A 20,605-nucleotide genomic window follows, 5' to 3' on the forward strand; every position below is an offset into this window, starting at 1 on the left:
GTAGTAAGATACAGGAATGATAAGAATTAAGACTTATTTTTAGAATTGCACATGGCTGTATCTGCAAGGGGTTTTTTGTTTGTTTGTTTTGTTTTGTTTTGCTTTGCTTTGCAATTGGTATCCTGAAGAGATGCCTAGAAGAACAAAACTTTCATAAATTGAAAGACAACTTACTTAGTTCAGCTTTTTAGATTTAAACTCATAAAAAGATGAGCTTTGGAACATGCAGTAAATCAGGTATAATTTCACCATGTACACTGGAGTGTGATTGCAAAAGGTCTGAGTGAGCTGGCTGGTTGTTACTCTGCAAACACAGGTAGGAAATCTGTTCTCTTATGCGCTTGCAGGTTGCCTCTTCCTCACTTCACGGCTCTTTGGTGACGCTCAAGACGATCTGAGAGGCATTCAGCCACGTACTCGTGCATGGATAGTACAAAGCAGAACTTCATTATTGTGATTCAGAAGCAAATTACATAGATCAGAGCTGCAAGGGACACCACAAGCTGTCTTACCAGCCACATCTTGGGTCCTGGGCCTGCTTTCCCTGTCAATGTCCTTCAGCCAAAGGCCAACAGGAGCATGCCGTAGTCACCCAGTGTTGGGTTTGTTGACTCAGTGAAAGAGATCACATGCTTTTGAGCCTGGTGGGGCATCTCCATAAGAGAGTGTTAGCAAGGACTTAGAGAATTTAGGCTGTGTTAGGCAATTTTGGGGAGGGTTCAAGGGAGTGCAAGGAAGTAGGGTTCCTTCCATGACTGGTTAACTTAGTGTTCATCTAGGAAAGAAGACCTGGGTGAGGCTGAAGCTATGATCAGTAAAAAAACTTGGTCTGATAGCGGGACATTTGCTCACTTTCATGGTTTTGACAATATCCTTATTTTTGCCTGTATTTAGACAGGATTATGGAATGGCCTTGCTTTTGTCTAGATTCATCATGCTTACAGGTTGGCTTTGTCAGATGTTGGTGTCCTGTGAAATTGTTTATGTTCAGCAGGAGACACCATGGCTTAACCTGTGGGTGTCGGGTCTGTTCCTGGCCATCAGGCGTGACTTTTCTTTTTGTTAACACACAAACACATCCCTGCTAATTAAATCTACCCACCTGCACTGAGACATACCATTCAGAAGGGTGTCTAAGTCTGGGTTGGCCAGGCCGGGCCAGCTGTTTACACTGTTTATCAAGGGCCTGGACAGCTTTCCCAGGCTTCCTAATTCTCCTGCTGCTAATACCCTCTAGTTCTATTGCAGAAGGGAGGGAGTGTATTTCTGGGCAGCCTGTTGAAGTGGTCAGCCCTTTGTTCATCATTTCAAATACTCATTCTTATTTGTGGGACCCTCCACAGATGTGCGTTCTTTAAAAAAAATTTTTTAAATAACCCCTAACGTTCCCTGTAGGGCTTGTAGAGACAGAAAATAAGAAATTCTTTCCCATTGATAATTGAACTTCTGGGAAAGAATGGGTCACATTTTAAAAAGTCAATGGACCTAAACTTTTTAGGGCTAAGTTTCACAGAGGTCAGGATCTATTTATCTTCTTAGGATCAATCTAGGTGTTCTTTGGGGGAGACTTCGCTGGCTTGTCCCCTGGGCTAGAGTTTTTCTCTTACTGTATGCTCCCTGCATTCCTGTTGCCTGCCTTTTTTTTTTTTTTTTTTTGATGGCTGAGCAGAGCAGACCATTTTATTTTATTTTACCATTTTTAATTGAAATATATACACATACTATACAATCATCCAAAGTGTAAAACATTTGTTCACAGTATCATCATTTAGTTGCGCATTCATCACTACAGTCAATTTTTGAACATTTCATTACTCCAAAAAATAAAAATAAGAATAAAAACAGAAGTAAAAATAACACTCAAAATGTCCCATACCCCTCCTCCCCCACATTAGTCATTTACTTTTTGTTCCCATTTTTCTTCTCATTTGTCCATACACTGGGTAAAGGGAGTGTGAGCCACAGGGTTTTCACAATTACACAGTCACTCCGTATAAGCGATATAGTTACGTTCTTCAAGAATCAAGGATCCTGGATTGCAGTTCAACAGTTTCAGATATTTCCTTCTAACTATTCTGATAAACTAAAAACTATATAATGCATTAGAGTTACCTCCATAATGACCTCTCGACTCCATTTGAAATCTCTCAGCTACTGAAACTTTTTTTGTTTCATTTCTTTTCCCCTTTTTGTTCCAGAAGTCTTTCTTAATCACACGATGCAAGGTCCAGGCTCATCCCTAGGAGTCACAACCACGTTGACAGGGAGATTTACATCCCTGGGAGTCATGTCTCATGTAGTGGGGAGGGCAGTGAGTTCACCTGCTGAGTGGGCTTAGAGAGAGAGGCCACATCTGAGCACAAAAGGAGGTTCTCTGGGGTGACTCTTAGGCTAAATTACAAGTAGGCTTAGCCTCTCCTTTGCAGTAACAGGCTTCATAAGGGCAAGCTCCAAGATCGAGGTCTCGGCCTGTTAAGCTGACCTACCTCTTCTCAAATGTATTATAATTGTTGATTTTCTTTACTACACCCTGTCAAACTTAGAGCTCTTTGGACACACTCAGATTGTGAACTCGTTGGGAGTCAGATGGTAATTTCTGTAGCCTCAATTCCTAGGACAATGCTTGGTAGATACTAAGTATCCATTCATGGAATGAAGAGCTACACCTTCTCAACATTTAACCTTTGATTGACCTGCAAGTTCATAACTATAGTATGTGAACTGTACTGTTTTTCTGGCCTCTGATTGATCATGGTTTTTTTGTGTTTTATTTTATTTTTTCTCCTTTTTCCCTCTGTAGTTCACATGTAATGGAAACAAGTCCATATTTACAGCTGGACCCAGCAATTCCAGGAGTGTACTCTGGAAATCCATATCCATTTGGGATTGATCCGGTAATAATGTCTTCTTGGGTTAAATATTTATTATGAAAAATGACTTGTTGAAGAGATCTCTGGTAGGATAAAAGAAAGCACCAGAACCTGTCAAATGAACAAATTTAGGTTGAAGTATAATAACATATACTGCAGTTTTGTGACATACAGAGCTGTATTTCAAGTAAAGTCCCCACGTGCATCCTCTACCCAGAACCTGGGTTGTCTTCCGTATAGTTTCTCAAACAACTGCCTCGTCCTCCATCAGTTATATCCTTGATGGTTAATAATTGCTTCTTAAAAGGCCCTTGGCCCTCTCTCTCTAGCTAAGCCAACTTGGCAGGTGAAATCACTGCCCTCCTCTTTACGTGGGATCAGACACTCAGGGGAGTGAATCTCCCTGGCAATGTGGAATATGACTCCCAGGGAGGAATCTAGACCTGGCATCGTGGGATGGAGAACATCTTCTTGATCAAAAGTGGGATGTGAAAGGAAATGAAATAAGCTTCAGTGGCAGAGAAATTCCAAAAGGAGCCGAGAGGTCACTCTGGTGGGCACTCTTATTCACAATATAGACAACCCTTTTTAGGTTCTAATGAACTGGAATAGCTAGCAGTAAATACCTGAAACTATCAATCTACAACCCAGAACCCTTGAACCTTGAAGATGATTGTATAAAAATGTAGCTTATGAGGGGTGACAATGTGATTGGGAAAGCCATATGGATCACACTCCCCTTTGTCCAGTGTATGGATGGATGAGTAGAAAAATGGGGGCAAAAAAAAAAAAAAAGGCACCCAGTGTTCTTTTTTACTTTAATTGTTCTTTTTCACTTTAATTTTTATTCTTATTATTTTTGTGTGTGTGGTAATGAAAATGTTCAAAAATTAATTTTGGTGATGGACGTACAACTACATAATGGTACTGTGAACAATCGAATGTATCCTTTGTATGACTGCAAGGCATGTGAATATATCTCAATAAGATTGAATTAAAGAAAAAAAAAAAGGCCCTTGGTTGCCCAGAAAGTATATAGATTAGATTAGATAAGCTATTTAGCATCCCTAAATAGTTCCCTTTCTCTGAGATTCTCTGCAATGGGTAACATTTTTTCCTAGAAAAGTATGGATTTGCTTTTATATTTACTTTATTTCATTGCACAGAATTGATAAAAGTTAAAAAAAAAAAGTGCATTCTTCCTTTTATTTGTTTTTGTGCTTACAGTACTGTATTTATGGCATTACCCTCAGGAATCTTCTTTAGTTTCTACCCATCAGGGACTTTCATGCTTATATGCTTGGTCCTTTGGAGAGATTTATTTATCTATCTCAGTCAACTAGATTTGAGCCAGGGAAAACAAAGGTGATTTCTTGCACAGCCTTTAGGCTACAGGAGTTTAGAGCAGACATGCTTAGACACACACGCCATTCTTGTAAGCTATGCACATGCTGAACCAGCACACATTGCCACCAGGTGGCAGTATTGTGCTCCAAATGCGTGGTCTAGACCTGAAGTGGGCAAATGCTGTCCATAAATACTTCTAAGCTCTCTTTGTGGGAGAGAACCTGAGACTTCAATTTTAGTTGCTTTCAACTGGAAGTAAACAGTTCTGGCTCTAAAATTGGTTTTCCAGCCTCTCCCATCTTGTGGGTCACCTCCTTCCCCACTCAGTTTTCCAGGGTCCTCCCACTGTCTTCCTGCTTCCTCCCCCTTATAAAAACAGAAAGCATCACCCAGGAATGCTTTATACTGCCACCCAGAGGCATTTGCAATCTAAGCTTTATCAAAAGATGCAATGCCCTTGAAAGTGGATTCTGAGCTGCAAAGCACTAAAAACAAATGCACATTACTATTTTTGTAGAATGGAAGGCTACATCCTTGGCCAAATGAATTTCGTGATTAGTAAGCAAGCATGGGAGTATGTAGAGGAGGGATGATTTTAGGGTCTGGGTGACCTTCCTTTGCTTTGCATCTCATGGTTCTTACCATCCTGTCGCTTTCTCTCACAGCCCACATCTAGTTTATAGCAAATCTTGTCTGCCCACTTCTGCTCTGCAGAGACATTTTCTGTGCGTATATTAGCATTCATATCACTTATGAATGAAATGCTTACTTTTTTACATAATATAAATTTCTAAAGTGTTATTTATTTACTTAAGTTCAGCATCAAAATATGACAACTAAAAAATTTCAGACTTCATCAGAGCTGGGACTTCTCAAGGTGTCTTCTGAACATTTTATAATAGTTTTAGCCTAACAAAGTGTTTTAAGAGCTGAGGCTCTTGAGTTGGACTGCCTGGTTGAATCCTGACTGGAAGGATTTTTGTTTTTTGTTTTTTTTAAACACGATTTTACTGAGATATATTCACATACCATACAATCATCCAAAGTGTACAATCAGTTCATGGTTTCATCATGTAGTTGTGTGTTCATCACCACAATCAATGTTTGGAAAATTTTCATTACTCCAAGAAATAAAAATGAAAATAAGAATAAAAATAAATTTATCTCATATTGTCCCTTTCCTCCTGCATTATTCATTTACTTTTTGTCCCTTTTTTCTACTCATCTCTCCATACACTGGGTAAAGGGTGTGCGAGCCCCAAGGTTTTCACAATCACACAGTCATAACGTTTAAGCTATATAGTTACATAATCGTTTTCAAGAATCAAAGATACTGGATTACATCTCAACATTTTCCGGTTTTTCCTTCTAGCTATTCTAATACACTAATAACTAAAAAGGGATATCTATAAAATGCGTAAGAATAACCTCCAGAATGACCTCTCAACTCTATTTGAAATCTCTCAACCAATGAAACTTTGTTTCATTTCTCTTCCCCCTTTTGGTCACGAAGACTTTCTCAATCCCACCATGCCAGGTCCAGGCTCATTCCCGAGAGACATGTCCCACATTGCTGGCTGGAAAGTTTTCAACAAAGTTCTTGCTCTTTCTGCGTCTCACGCCACTTCTCTTCATCTCTGCTGCTTCTGCTCCTTCCACCTTCCTCAAAGCCACTGTCATCTTCTGACTGGTTTCCCTGTCCGGTCTATTCTCAGCACAGCACAGGGTGATTCTTCTGGAATGTATGTCAGATCATAACGTTCCTCTGCTCAGAACCCTCCACTAGCTTCCCGTCATACTGAGAATAAAATCCAGAGTCCCTAGCGTGGCCTTGACGTTCTCTCCTGCCTTATCTCCTGCTGCTCTTCCCAGCCCACTCCCCACTGGCCTCCTTACTGTCCCTCAAATGTGCTAAGCACACTTCTGCTCCACAACCTTTATCCCTGCTGCTCTTCTATCTAAAAAGCTCTCACCCAGATATCCTCATGGCTCACTTACTTGTTTAAGTTTCTTTATAAAATGTTGACAACCCAGCTACAGTGGCACCTTTGTTTGCTTGTTTTTTTGTATTTGATTCCAAGCTTTTTTTCTGTGCATATTAAATTTTTTTTGTCTTAATTTCTTAGTTTAAAACAATTATAGACTCACAAGAAGTTTGCAAAAATTGTACAGGTCAGTGTATCCATCACCCAGCTTCCCGTAGTGGTGATCTCTTTTGCTTGTTTTAATCTTTATTATGGTAACATATATACTACATAAAATTGTCCAACTGAACCACTTCAAGCACACAATTCAGTGGTATTAATTACATTTATTGCGTCATGCCACCATCACAATCATCTATTAGCAAAATCCTTCCAACCCTCTAAACAGAAATTCTGTACCCATTAAGTAATAACTCCCCATTTTCCCCCTGCTCCCTCCCTGTTCTAGTTTGCTAATGCTGCGGAATGCAAAACACCAGAGATGGATTGGCGTTTATAAAAGGGGGTTTATTTTGTTACACAGTTACAGTCTTAAGGCCATAAAGTGTCCAAGGTAACACATCAGCAGTCGGGTACCTTCACTGGAGGATGGCCAATGGCGTCTGGAAAACCTCTGTTAGCTGGGAAGGCACGTGGCTGGCGTCTGCTCCAAAGTTATGGTTTCAAAACGGCTTTCTCCCAGGATGTTCCTCTCTAGGCTGCAGTTCCTCAAAAATGTCACTCTCAGTTGCACTTGTGGTATCTGTCCTCTCTTAGCTTCTCTGGAGCAAGAGTTTGCTTTCAATGGCCGTCTTCAATCTGTCTCTCATCTGCAGCTCCTATCTTTCTTCAAAGTGTCCCTCTTGGCTGTAGCTCCTCTTCAAAATGTCACTCACAGCTGCAGCTACACTGAGTTCCTTCTGTTATGTCCACTCATTTATATGGCTCCACTGATCAACTTAGACCCACCCCAAATGGGTGGAGCAACACCTCCATGGAAATTATCCAATCAGAGTCATCACCCATAGCTGGGTGGGGCGCATCTCCATGGAAACACTCAAAGAATTACAATCTAATCAACACTGATAACGTCTGCCCACACAAGATCACATCAAAGTTAATGGCGTCTGGGGGACATAATACATTCAAACCCACACACTCCCTGTCCCTGAAAACCTGTAATCTACTTTCTGTCTCTGAAGTTGCATATTATAATTATTTCATATCAGTAAGATTATACAATATTGTCCTTTTGTGTCCAGCTTGTTCACTCAACATGATGTCTTCGAGGTTCATGTATGTTGTAGCACATATCAGAATTTCATTCCTTTTTATGGCTCAGTATTCCATGGTATGTCTATACCACATTTTGTTTATCTATTCATCTGCTGATGGACACTCAGGTTGCTTCCTCCTTTTGGCTATTGTGAATAGCGCCACTATTAACATTGATGTTCAAGGATCTGTTCGAGTCCCAGCTTTCTATTGTTTTGGAGTGCGATTGCTGGGTCATATGATAGTTCTATTCTTAACTTTCTGAGGAACTTCCCTGGCCCATAAACACATCCCTGCTAATTAATTCCGTCAAGTCTCTTTCCCCTTACCCTGCTTTGTGTTTGTTTATTGAACTCACCACTGCCTGAAATAATGTAATTTTTATTTGTTTGTTCATTGTCTGTGTCTCTTTGGAATGTTACAGGAGGGCAGGCACTTGGTTTTCCTTTTTATCTCTTGTGCCTGGACTAGAACAGGACATGTAGTAGGTGTTCAACAAATGTTTATAGACAGAAGAATTTGGGGCCTTGTATGCTGGTCATTGGTGGGATCAGTGGGGTTGATCACCTGCTCCAGGTGACCCCTGAGCTTCTCTGGCAGGGCTGGAGCCCAACCACCTGCCTGACAATCTCCCAGAGTCCTCTGGAGGCGATAGCAACTTCTCAGCACCTGTACTGCTGGCCTGAGTTATTAGCAGCTTCCTAGTTTCTCACCCTTTCTTAGGCTCAAATTTCTACTCCTAAATTCAAAGTCTAGACACTCTCTGTCCTCTCATCAGATGGTGGTGGGGAGGGAATTTCACATTTCAGAACTGAGTGGCCCTGAGTTTCTGCACTGTATGAAATTTTATCAACTGCCCACAATTTAGAAAAGAAAGAAAAAAAGTAAGGGTGAAAGAGAAGATGGAATGTTGAAAGTGATTAATTTTTTCCTGCTTTACATTTACAGTTTTGAAATTTTCTAATTTATTTTAAAATACTATATATGGTAAAAATCCATATAATACAAAATAAGATTTTAAAACAAGAAAGAAAACAAATGCTCCCAAATACAGAATCTATTTGTTAATCAAATCATAAAATATTTGGCCTTCATCATTGCTGAGAGGCTCAAGGTATTTCTAAATATTTTATAAATTAGCATAAAATGGTTAAGAGTCTCTGTTCTTCAATCAGACTGCCTGCCTTTGAATCTTGGCTTTTGTGTTTACTAGCTACATGATTTTGAACATGTTAACTTCTCTGTCTGTTTCCTTATCTGTAGAATGGGTATAATAATAGCCCTAATTCTTGGGTAGCTCAGAAGATTAAATGGCACTTACATGTAAAACACTTAGAACACAAACATGGTGAATGCTTTATGAATGTTAGTTGCTATTAGATTGTTTCTCAGTAAGTGTGTACCAGTCTCTCTGAGATTCAGATAAATTCCTTTATCTGTAAAATGGAATAGTTATATCTAGCTCATAAGGGTTTTGTTAGAATTAATAGGGATAAATACCTTTAAAGAGCACCTGCTACTTAATCATTAACATTTTTAGTTTGTCAAATATGACTGAGTGTCAAGTGCCTGGTAAGCTTGCCCTGGCCATGTGGAGTGACCTGCAGCCAGGTGGGCAGAGGGCAAGCCTGGTGCAGTTGAGATGCCGAGGCAGGTGGGGAGGGCAGAGGAGCCCCTCTGGTGTTCGGGTCTGTTACCGGGACCCCCCTCCCTCCACCTTCCCAGTGGGCTCTTTAGTGAAGCCCTGTTGGCAGCAGCAGCTCAAGACATTGTAAAGAATCAGTGAGATGTAGTTTCTGACTCCATGGGGAAGAGGGGCTGCAAGTTTACTGTGCATTGAGGCTGGGTCCAGGGGATGTTATCCCTTTAACAGAAGCAAAGACGTTTCAAGGAGGAAGTAGTTCTAGGAGGGAAGGTGAGCAGACATTAGGACCATCATGGTGTGTTAGTTTTCTTTTTTTTCTTTTTTTTTTTTAACTGAGATTGTTCACATACCATACAATTATCCAAAGATCCAAAGTGCACAATCAATGGCCCATGGTACTGTCATACAGCTATGCAACCATCACCACAATTTATTTTTTTTCAATTTTTAGAACATTTTTATTACTCCAGAAAATAAAGTAAAAAAAAAAGTGAAACTCAAATCTTCCCATAACCCTAACCACTCCCCCTCCATTGTTGACTCATAGTATTGGTATAGAACATTTATTACTGTTGGTGATAGAACATTAAAATACTACTAACTGTAGTATATAGTTTGCAATAGGTATATTTTTTCCCTAATGCCACTCTATTATTAACTTCTCTTTATAGATTCATACATTTGTTCTGGTTCATGAAAGAGATTTCTAATATTTGTATAGTTAATCACAGACATTGCCCACCACAAGGTTCACTGTTTTATACATTCCCATCTTTTAACCTCCAACTTTCCTTCTGGTGACATATGTGACTCTAAGCTTCCCCTTTCCACCACATTCACATACCTTACAGCACTGTTAGTTATTCTCACAACGTGCTACCATCACCTCTGTTCATTTCCAAACATTTAAGTTCAACCTAGTTTAACATTCTGCTCATAATATAAGAAACTGCTCTCCATTCTTTAGCCTCATTCTATATCCTGGTAGCTAATATTTCATGTCTATGAGTTTACATATTATAATTAGTTCATATCAGTGAGACTGTGCAATATTTGTCCTTATGTGTCTGTCTAATTTCACTCAATATAGTGTCCTCAAGTTTTCTTCATCAACCCATCTTTTTAAGACTGTTTTGTTCACATGATGTGTTGCTTTTGAGATGCAACAGCAAATTCTCAAGTTTTCTTCCTGTGCCCTTACGTTTCACTCTAAAAAGAATAGTTCCTGCTCCTTAACTAATGATGGTTTCTTTCATTGCACTTTTTGGTGAAAATTCATAAAATGCTAAATGGCACTGATGGTTCTGACACTTTTGTCATTAAACTTGCATTTATAAAGGGCTGGGTCCTTATCCTTTTCTGAGCCTGAAATGCATGTTGGACTCACCTAACATTTGAAAATGTACTTACCACAGTGACATCATTAGGGGAAATCATGTTATAGTCCAATGCCAATAGAATTTCTCTGGCCTCATGCATTTGTTGTCATGTTTCCCATCCAGATTTGGAACTTGGCGTCCAACAAGCTTACGTTTTTGAACTCCTATAAAATGAAGATGTCGGTTATCCTGGGAATTGTCCAGATGGTGTTCGGGGTTATTCTTAGCCTTTTCAATCACGTGTGAGTTTCACAATGAGCTTTCTGCCTGTCTGTCTGATCAAACCAGTGATGAGTAAGTACACAGCCACCAGTCTGGACCCATGTCCCTCTGTACAAGGGTTCCTTCCCATGGTGAGCACTTCCCTGCATTTCTTGGTTGGTGCTGGGGCAAGCTGGTTTGCTGGAAACAGCAACTCTAGTTCTTCTAATCGGAGTCTTCTAAAGGTGAGTGCACCTCTCACTTAGAAATATTTGAGGGTTCAGAAAGAGACTGACAACCCCCTGGCATCTTGTGTCCTCTTGTGTCCTCCCGACTTGAAAGGCCCAGGCTGGTGGTACAGTTGATTCTCGTTACTCACAGTAGTTAACATTCTGTAGTCCCTGAGAATATTGTTAGTGAAGGTTGAATTATTGCCCCTAGGGGAAATGCAGGGTTAGGTTCCTGTGAGTCTCTGGTCATGAGATTTTTGTCAACCAATGACACATAACTTTTTTTATATGTGTTTCTGTTTAAAGACATCTTCCTGTATATTGGTGATTCTTTAGCATGGCACTCATGGCCAACAGCACTGTCACTTGTGCCCAGGTGAAGCCTATCTCACACGTGCATTTTCTCCACGAGGCCCAGCACAGCCTTATTGCACTTAGGAACACTAGACAGCCCTTCAGCACTATGCTTGGGCCATTTTAAACAGCAAAATCACTGACAAAAAGAGCACAAAATGAAAAAAAATGGCGCACTAAATATATACCAAAAAAGAACATTTTTTAAATAGTTTGAGAGCTGAAACAAGAAGGCAGAGTGTCACCTTGTTTGACCTCAGCTTGGAACATGTGTGTTGGTGACACAGATATTTTGCAACGCTGTGAATCTCCACAAATGACCCCAAAAGTGTCACGAGTATTGACTTTGGAGTTACAAATAAATTTTAGTGACTAGGTAAACTCACAAATATGGAATCTGTGAATAATGAGGATCAACTGTATATCCAGGCTTAGCTAACACCAGCAGGCAAATGGGGACACAGGCCAGTTTTGGGCAAGGTGCTCTCAGATTTTGAATTCCATTTGGTGTGATTTCACCTCTTTCTCACTTCTAAACTTATTTACACTAGAGGTATAAATGTTGGGAAATAGCTTCAAATGTGTAAGAGGCATCTTTTGTGGGCATGATCTCTGACTCTGTAAATGTTGCTGAAATCCTACCCACCATGTACATTCGGAATAAGTGGGGTGGTGTGGTGCCACCAAAATGGAGCCAGAAGTGTGAGCCACTTCCAACTCTCAGTAGCTGTGTGATCTTAGACACATGGCTTAACATCTCTGAGTTTGTTTTCTTCTATAAAATGGGAATATACTAGTTAGCATGGGTTAGGTTGCTGTGTAGTAACAAACAACCTCCAAATCTCAGGGGCTTAAGACCATGAAGGTTTATTTCTCCTTATGATACATGTCTATTGTGGACCTATCAGGGGCTCCACTCCTGCTATCCTTAGCCTGGGACCTACGCTGATGGGCAGTCACCAACTGGAACCATGGTCAGGTGCCATGGCAGAAAGCCGTGATTCTTAAAACTTCCACCCAGAAGTGACACATGCTTCTCCCATTCCTGTTTCATTGACCAGAGCCAGTCACATGCTCCTAACACCCACCCAAACTTAAAAGGGCAGAGAATACAATCATACTTGGGAAACCAGAAATATTGAGTGAGCAAACTAATGGCAAGCACTGTGTTTCTACTGCTTACCTAAAAGTGTAGTGAGAATTAAATGAGATTATGTGAGAACGTGCTTTCTGGACTAGACTGTAATTGGCATCATCATGTCAGGCCAGTCTCTACTATCTATAGGAATCTTCTTTTTTTCATGGGATTCCCTTTTTTCCTCAGATAACTCTTGCAGTTGACAAAGGATATGCAGGCCCTTTCTGACATTTTAACTTGGGAGCCCCCAGTTTAACCGTGGCGCTCTCAGTTGCAACCTTTTCCTAATCAAGCAGGAGTTGCAACCTTTTCCTAATCAAGGGCCAGTTAGTAAATGTTTTAGGTTTAACAGGCCATCCCGTCACTGTTGCATCCACTCATCTCTGCTGTTGAAGCGTGAAAGTGGCCATAGATGATGTGTAAACGAATGAGCATGGCTGTGTTCCAATAAAACCTTTTTTATGGACACTGAAATTTGAATTTCATACAATTTTTATGTGTCACAAGATCTTCTTTTGATTTTTTTTCAACAATTTTAAAACAGAAACCATTTGTAGCTTGCAGGCTTTACAAAAACAGGTGATGGGCTTGATTTGGCCTGCCTACTCCTGTCTTAGAGCATCCTTAGCAGAAAAGCTGCCACATCTTCATTACACGTCCTTTGAGCTAGTTCTTTACACGAAGCTGTGACCACATCACCCACTGTCTATGCGGACATGATCTTTACTTTAGATTTTACCTTCTAGATCCTGATTCTCCCTGAATCTTTTCTGCAAAAGTATTTTCTCTTCTTTTCCATCCATGCTCGATTGTTGCTTACCAGGAAAATGGACACAGTGTTTAAAGAAAGGAATATTTTGTGCTTTGGGGAGAATTAGTTGCTCAATTTCGCTTAGTGATGTACCTTATATGCCTGTGTGTTTTCTACCCCCAGATACTTCAGAAAGACTCTCAATATCACTCTGCAATTTATCCCTGAGATGATTTTTATCCTGTGTCTCTTTGGATACCTGGTTATCATGATTCTTTTTAAATGGTGCCAGTTTGATGTCCACACGTCCCAGCATGCTCCCAGCATCCTCATCCACTTCATCAACATGTTTCTGTTTAACTATAATGACCCTTCTAATGGGCCCCTGTACAAACATCAGGTATTTGTTTTTTCTCTTTCTTTTATCCACCAGCTTATGTCAAAACTCTGTCATTCTCTTAAGTATTGCAGAGAGAAGTTATTTGCAAGGCAGAGCCCTCTTAGCACCCAGCCAAGGGTCTTAAGTTCCTTATATTTTAAAAGAGTCTTTTAAATGAATGCATACTGCAGTGGGCAGGTCCATGGTGGGGGTCCTGCATTCCTGTTCAGGTGATACATGGAGGGGTTGGTGCTGTGGGATTTATGGAAAAAACTGGCTTGATTAGTTGGCAGAGAAGAAAGAAAGAAAAAAAAATACTTCAAATTGATTGGCTTGAAACAAAATGCATTAAATAGCACCTTAATATGTAATAATCTTTTATTATAAAAGTATACTCTAGTTAAGGTTTACAAGGAAGAAAAATGAAAATAGAATCAAGAAAAGGAATTCTTTCCTTTCCATAAGTGATTGGTTCCTGGAAAACTATCAAGCAACCTCATGCTTTCTGAGTTTCCATGGCTAGCTGGAGATCTTTCTTTTTTCATTTTTTGCTTTCCTTTTTTTTTTCATGGACAGTAAATCCCAACATTTAGACTGTATTGTCATTCTGACCTTTACCATATATTTCAGCTTCATAATCAACTTGATGTGATTTTCAAAAAGCATAAATGTTCCATTGGAGCTGGATAGAAAAATAACTCATTGAGTAATTCTTTGGTACCGCAAATAGCTCTTTTCCTCTGTCATCTCCCAATGATCAACCTAGTAATATTGCTTGAGGATAGGTTTTCACTAAAGGAGGGCCCACTTACATAGGTTCTGATTCCTTGGCTCAAGCTGTAGGGCTAGTTCAATGCCAGCTGACCCTTGCTATCTGCTTGTGATCACTCATCCTGGGTATCCTGGTTAAAGTCATGCTACTTCTGTGGCCGTGCACATTTTCATGGGTTTGATTCCTAGTTGTGTTCTCCTCCCCTAAGCAAGCATCAAATGATAAGAAAAATAAATTGCCTTGTGAAGGGGTTTTCATAGGGAGTGATTTTTTTTTTTTTTCCAAACTTTTCATTGTGGTACAATTCAGTGGTGTTAATAACATTCAGAGTCTTGTGCTCCCATCACCACCATCCATAACCAAAATTTTCCATCACCCTAAACAGAAACTGCATCAATTAAGCATCAGTTACAGACCCTGATAACCTGTAATCTATTTCCTATCTCTGTGAATTTGCTTGTTCTAGATATTTCATATCCATGTTGTAGCATATACCAGGACTTCATTCCTGAATAATATTCCATTGTATATATGTACCACATTTTGTTTATCCATTCATCTGTTGATGCACACTTGGGTTGTTTCCACCTTTTGCCTGTTGTGAATAATGCTACTATGAACATTGGTATACAAATATCTGTTCAAGTCCCCATTTCAATTTGGGAGTGATTTTGGATGATAACCAGAGAAGAGATTTACTTTGGTAGCCCCTTTTAGGTTACACATAGATGGTAACCTTGAACCATCTACAGACTGTTGGTATTAAATGAATATATTCGGAATGTTCATTTACTTGATGCTTGAGTCTAAGGTTTATTTGGATTTCCCAAGCAAGTCTTCTCTTTAGGCAAAGTGCACAAACTCACCAAATACTTTCCTGTGCTAACTGCTTTCACAAAGACAGAAGTCCTTACTTAATCTGGGATGTAGGCGGATGAGCAATGCATAGTAAATGATTTTTCTGAATTTTTTCCATTCAAAAACGTTAGTTGGCTGGTTTCCCCACTCCCAACTATGAAGATGAATTAACTTGACACACTTTGAAGTTTCCATAACCTCATTTCTTAGTCATCAGCTGGAAAAGACAATGTAAGTTAATAAATAAAGCCCCCTTCCTGATACTGCTTTGGCAGAAGGAGAGCAACAAATATCTATCAATCTGTGGTTGCTTTGTACATCATGAGGGGATGAAAAAGGATTGTTGTGTAAAAAATGAACAAAAGGTGTTGAGGTAGAGTTATGTGCAAGGGGACTGGAATTGGCAGATTCAATGCATATTCATGTGATTTCTCCTTCCTCTTTTGAATGTATAGAAGTGAAGCAAGGGTAGAAGATTGAGCAGATGAGGTATTCCCACTGTTAGAGTAAATCTGGCTACAATTATGGTAACATATGCCTCTTGACATTCACCCAGAGCTTGGTCAGAACAGTTGAAGAGATGCAAAGGCTCATGAAATATTTCCCTTTTACTTCTTGCACCCAGTTTCTAGTCCTTTTCAGTAACTGACCAAGCCTTCAAAGCCTTTTGGTTTGTTTGACAATAGGAGATATAGGTAAGTCTTCAAAACTGGTGACTAGCAAGTGGATTAAAAATAGAAGTGGGGCATGAGGAGATAAAATGGGACTTGTTACAGACTTCAGCAGAGGCACCAGAACCACTGATGCCTCATTCCAAAGGGAATTGTGAGGGAGACCATGAGAGTTCAACATGAGTATTCCAGAAGCTGTTAGATAACTGACCACATGGAAGGTGTGAAAGTCAGGCTGGAGAGTGCAAGGAACTTTTTGCTTTGAAGAAGAGAGAGAGAGTGAGAGAAAGCAAGAGAGATCTGATTATTGTCTAGTACTAAATGTATAAAATTACTGATTGAAACAGTGTTTGTGACTTGAAATTGACCTAAGGACTTTTGATGACTATAGAGTGACCTGCCAAGTTGTGAGACCTGCCCCTGTTTTCATCTAGGACCAGGAGATACTCCCCCCATGAAACAGATATAGAGGAACATGGGAAAAAGAAAGTTGTCTTTATGATGTATCTCATGAGTGTTTCTTGTTAAAAGAACTGATTATATATGGCATAATCACATAATGGGGCTAGTTTAGGGAATAAGGAATAAAGAGAATGAGCTTCCAGTGTCCACCTTGTATTGGACACAGGGTACCACTGGAATGAAATTTTTCTATCTGCAGTAGTAATATTCTAAGATGTGAAGATGAATGGATTCATTGAAATGCTTCAGCACGCTCCAAATAAAGTACGACTGAAGTGATCCAAATTTAACATTCTTACCACATTAAAATGATAGGATCTCACCATTTTGGTCTTACAGCAAGAAGTCCAAAGTTTCCTTGTTATTATGGCTTTGATTTCTGTGCCATGGATGCTTCTGATTAAGCCATTTATTCTAAGAGCCAATCACCGGAAATCCCAGGTAAGGGCCATGGATTTCAGTTCATTCACTGTGGGTCAGAATGTGGGTTCTTTGGAAATAGATGTCTGGGATATGGCGAGAAAGCTGGGTTTACCCGGGCCTGAAGGACAGTGGAAAGGTGTTATGAAACTAACCTAACTCAATGCTGCTACCTTCTGTAGAGTTAAACTTTTCTACTAGGCATCTTATTTCTAGCTTAATCCTCTATTAAAGGCAAGCACATTTAAGTGTTATGTCCTGCAAAGTTTGCTCAAAAGTGTTGTGTGTGTGTGTTGATTCTAGTGTTATTTAATGATTTATAAGGGAATGAAAGTCATTATTTTATTGGTTGAAGACAAGAGTATCTTCCTATTTTTGTTTTTTAATGACTACTGTAAGTTTTTTTTCATCGGCATTCCAAAGTTTTGAGATTTTATTACCTTAGGTCATGGATTTTTTGAGACAAATGGAGTAGTAAGTATTCAAATACAGTCAGGGCTTATTAGTAATTTTTTTTTTTTTGCCTACTTCCAAATACCAGTTTGACCTGCTTCCTCCTTTTGTTTAAGCTACTCCTGAACCTTAGATTTACTCAAGGGGTGAAGAAGGGCTTTCATATCAGCCTAAATCAAATAGGATTTAGGAAGGTTTACCCTCCAGGGTACCTCAAAGAGTAAAATGATACACAAATGCTGTTCGGATTTATCAGTCTCTGCTTTCCTCCATTAGTGCAAAACAGTGAGTGGAATGTGTTGAGATGAAGTATGTTTTAGATGGTTGTGGATATTTTCAGATTAAGTTCTATTTTTCTGAAATCTTTGCTGGATACTGACCTGGAGGATGATATGGGCAGGGACCCAGGCACAATGAGACTGGAGTTTGGGAAGTCATCCCTAGGTGTGGCCCTTTTTCTAATATCACCTGCCTCTCCCACTGCCTCTTTAATTCCTGCCAGACTTGACCAGTTCCAAAGCCTATCTGAGATCTAAATTATGTGAGATATAAATAAAGAGGAAATCAAAGCAAAGAATACCTATTTATTGTTTGGTTAATTGGTGAGAGATAACTATGGTAAAGGGCAGTTGGGTGGAAGGTTGTCCAGACAGATGACCAGGTGTTTCAAAGAAAGGTGAAAATCCAAAGGAAGGTTTGAGGAAATAGATGCAATTCAAAACCTGTTGATAAATTCAAGGCCAGGTTACTGCTGGCTCATCTGAGTCCCAGGACTCTAAAATAATAACTTGTCTTGCTATTTATACCACAAGAGCTGTTTAAACAGTCATTGATCTCAAAGTGATAGATCTCCCCCTTTCACCCAGTGAGTGATGTGTACTGTAGGGAAGAAAGTCTAGAGGTTTTTCTTAGTTTACTGTCTTGGGTGATACTGCTTAAAACTGCTTCTGGATAGCAGAAGATCATAAACACTGCTTGGAACCACTGACGGTTGGTTCCCTAGGCTCTGATGAGGGTCCTGATGGTTCTTTTCATATTACAAAATGTTTCTACTGCCTCCATCCAAGACTGGACTCTATAATGGTTCTATTTACCCCATGCCGCCCTTTCTCCATGAATCCATAAGAAGACCCAATGCAATGAGGTTTTAAATAAATTTGTTCTGGTGGACCTCAAGGGATGTGAACAGAGGCCCCAACCATTCAGCCTCTTGTTAACCCCTAGAGCCCGGGGCCCCTGTGAAATGTGGATTGAAAACCCCTTCACTGGAAGATCACCTGTGGTATGGCCCTCGTGGCATATGCCTTCATAGGCAGGCAGTAAGTACAGCTCTCCAGAGACCTGCTTATGGCCAGGCCCCTGATCCACCTAGACCCCCCTTTCTATGCTGTGCGCACAGACACGCTCCCCTCCCCTCTGACTTTTTGTCATGGACCCAGTCTCCTTACTCACGTGTCTCAGGTTACACTGAAGTAGCTTTGCAGTTCTATATAAAGTCTTTATGTCAGATTTGTGTTTTCTATTGTAAACTTTATTGAAGTATGACATACAGAAAAGTGCACAAATGATAAGGACACAGATTAGCGACTTATCACGAAGTGAATGCATGGGTGTAACCAGCATCAGATGAAGACACAGAGCACCATCAGAACCCTACTAGTTCCTTGCATCTCCTGTTCACTCTCACCCCAGAGGCAACCGTTATCCTGGCTTCTAAACACCATGGTTTTCCCTGTTCTTGCACTTTGGGTAAATGGAATCACATAGTATGCTCTCTTCTCTCTCTGGCTTCTTTCATCCAGTGTTATATTTGAGAGATCTTGTGTGTGTGTGTGTGTGTGTGTGTGTGTGTGATTGCTCTACAGTATTCTATTGTATGAATATATCTCAATTTATTTATTCATTCATATGTTGATAGTTTTTTGAGTTGTATCCAGTTTTAGTAGTTACGGAAGCCTGCTGTAAATATTCTTTGCATGTGTTTTGGCACATGTGTTTTCAGAACTTCAGAACATTGCCAGTAACTAATTTAAAATTGATTGCTATACATTTTACTTCACATGACACCCAGCTTAAGCACTGCAGGATGTTTAGTGAGGGAACAGAGAAGTATATTTCAACCAGGGAGAAGATAGTCACCAGGACTCACAAAGTCCAATATCACCCTTCTACCAAATTATTCATTTTATTTTTAACTAATTCAAGGATATTGAGCAGAAAAGACTGGAGATAGGGATGGAAATGGAGAAACTATCTTCTGTTTCTTCTTTGATATTTTCTTCCTTGAGTTTAAGGAGAAAGAAAGTAGAATTTCAAAACCACAAAGTAGTGTTACTGGAGCCACATTCCTCACCATGGGGCAAGAGGAAAGGCTTCCGCAGATGTGATGTCTGGGATTCCTGCCCTGTGTTCCTGAGCACACTTGTGGACCCCACAGAGGCTTTTCCCTTGGTCCCTTGAGGGCACACTGCGTCACTGGCACAGGTACCTGTCTTAGTTTGCTAGGGCCGTAATAACAAACTGCCACAGACTGGGTGGCTCAAAAGGAGATGTATTGTCTCCCAGTTCTGGAGAAAGACATCTGAAATCTATAGTGTGAGCAGGGCTGTGCTTCCCTGAGGCCTGTTTGGTTCTGGAGGTGGCTTGCCAGCACTCCATGGTGTTCCTTGGCTTGTGGCATGGCTCAGTTTCAGCCTCTGTCACATGGTTGTCTTCTTTCTCTGTGTGTGTCCAAATTTCTCATTATGAGGAGTTTGGCCTCCTTTTCACTAGTCCTGTTTCCAGATAGGGTCAGATTCATGGAGCTGGGGGTTAAGACTTGAACATTTCTTTTTGGAGAACACAATTCAATCCATGACAGTATCCCTAGGTACCTGGGTGGCCAAGGGGTAGATGTTTGTGAGGAGTGTGGACAAAATTTGGACGTTGTGAGCTGGGGTGTCCATACGTGTGTACACTGGCCCCTGATGATGGGGTTAAAAAGCAGAGGTGAGAAGGAGCATGTGGTGTGCTGGGGTCCAGGCCAGCTCTCCTGTGCCATGTGCTGCTATGGAACTCTGAATTTGAACCTGACCTTCTAAGTGCTTGTAAGGATTTATTTACCAAAGTAGGAGGATAGAACATATTTTGTTTAACATTTTGTTTGGCCTATTTGATACTTTTAAATGGCGTGTGGGTTTCCATTTGTTACCCTTCCCCCGGGGCCCTGCAAATATTAGGGGCAGACCTGCTAAAGAGAGAAAGGTGAAGGAAGCTCTGTTAGTGCCTGAATTACAATTCTACTGCCATGAAATCATTCTAGGGAAACCTTTGGATTTGGGATAAGGTTCACATTGGCTTGAAAGAAATATTCTATTCAAATTAAGGGATAAAACCTGGGTTAGACTGAATGGTAATTATACCTAGATTTTTTCCCCTTGAAGTTTTTTAGCTACTT

General features: G+C 40.2%; 1 protein-coding gene across 2 annotated transcripts in view; it reads left to right on the forward strand.

The window, feature by feature from the left end:
- The window catches only part of ATP6V0A4 (ATPase H+ transporting V0 subunit a4), a 93,884-nt gene that overhangs the window by 53,579 nt on the left and 19,700 nt on the right, over positions 1-20,605 (forward strand). For both annotated transcript variants that reach the window (XM_037836066.1, XM_037836065.1), the window contains exons 14-17: positions 2,801-2,894; positions 10,604-10,722; positions 13,338-13,554; positions 16,636-16,737. In XM_037836066.1, coding sequence (XP_037691994.1) covers positions 2,801-2,894; positions 10,604-10,722; positions 13,338-13,554; positions 16,636-16,737 — 532 coding nt within the window. The remainder of the gene's footprint in view (positions 1-2,800; positions 2,895-10,603; positions 10,723-13,337; positions 13,555-16,635; positions 16,738-20,605) is intronic.

This window comes from Choloepus didactylus, chromosome 5 (genome assembly GCF_015220235.1).
Source record: "Choloepus didactylus isolate mChoDid1 chromosome 5, mChoDid1.pri, whole genome shotgun sequence".
Lineage (NCBI taxonomy): Eukaryota > Metazoa > Chordata > Mammalia > Pilosa > Megalonychidae > Choloepus > Choloepus didactylus.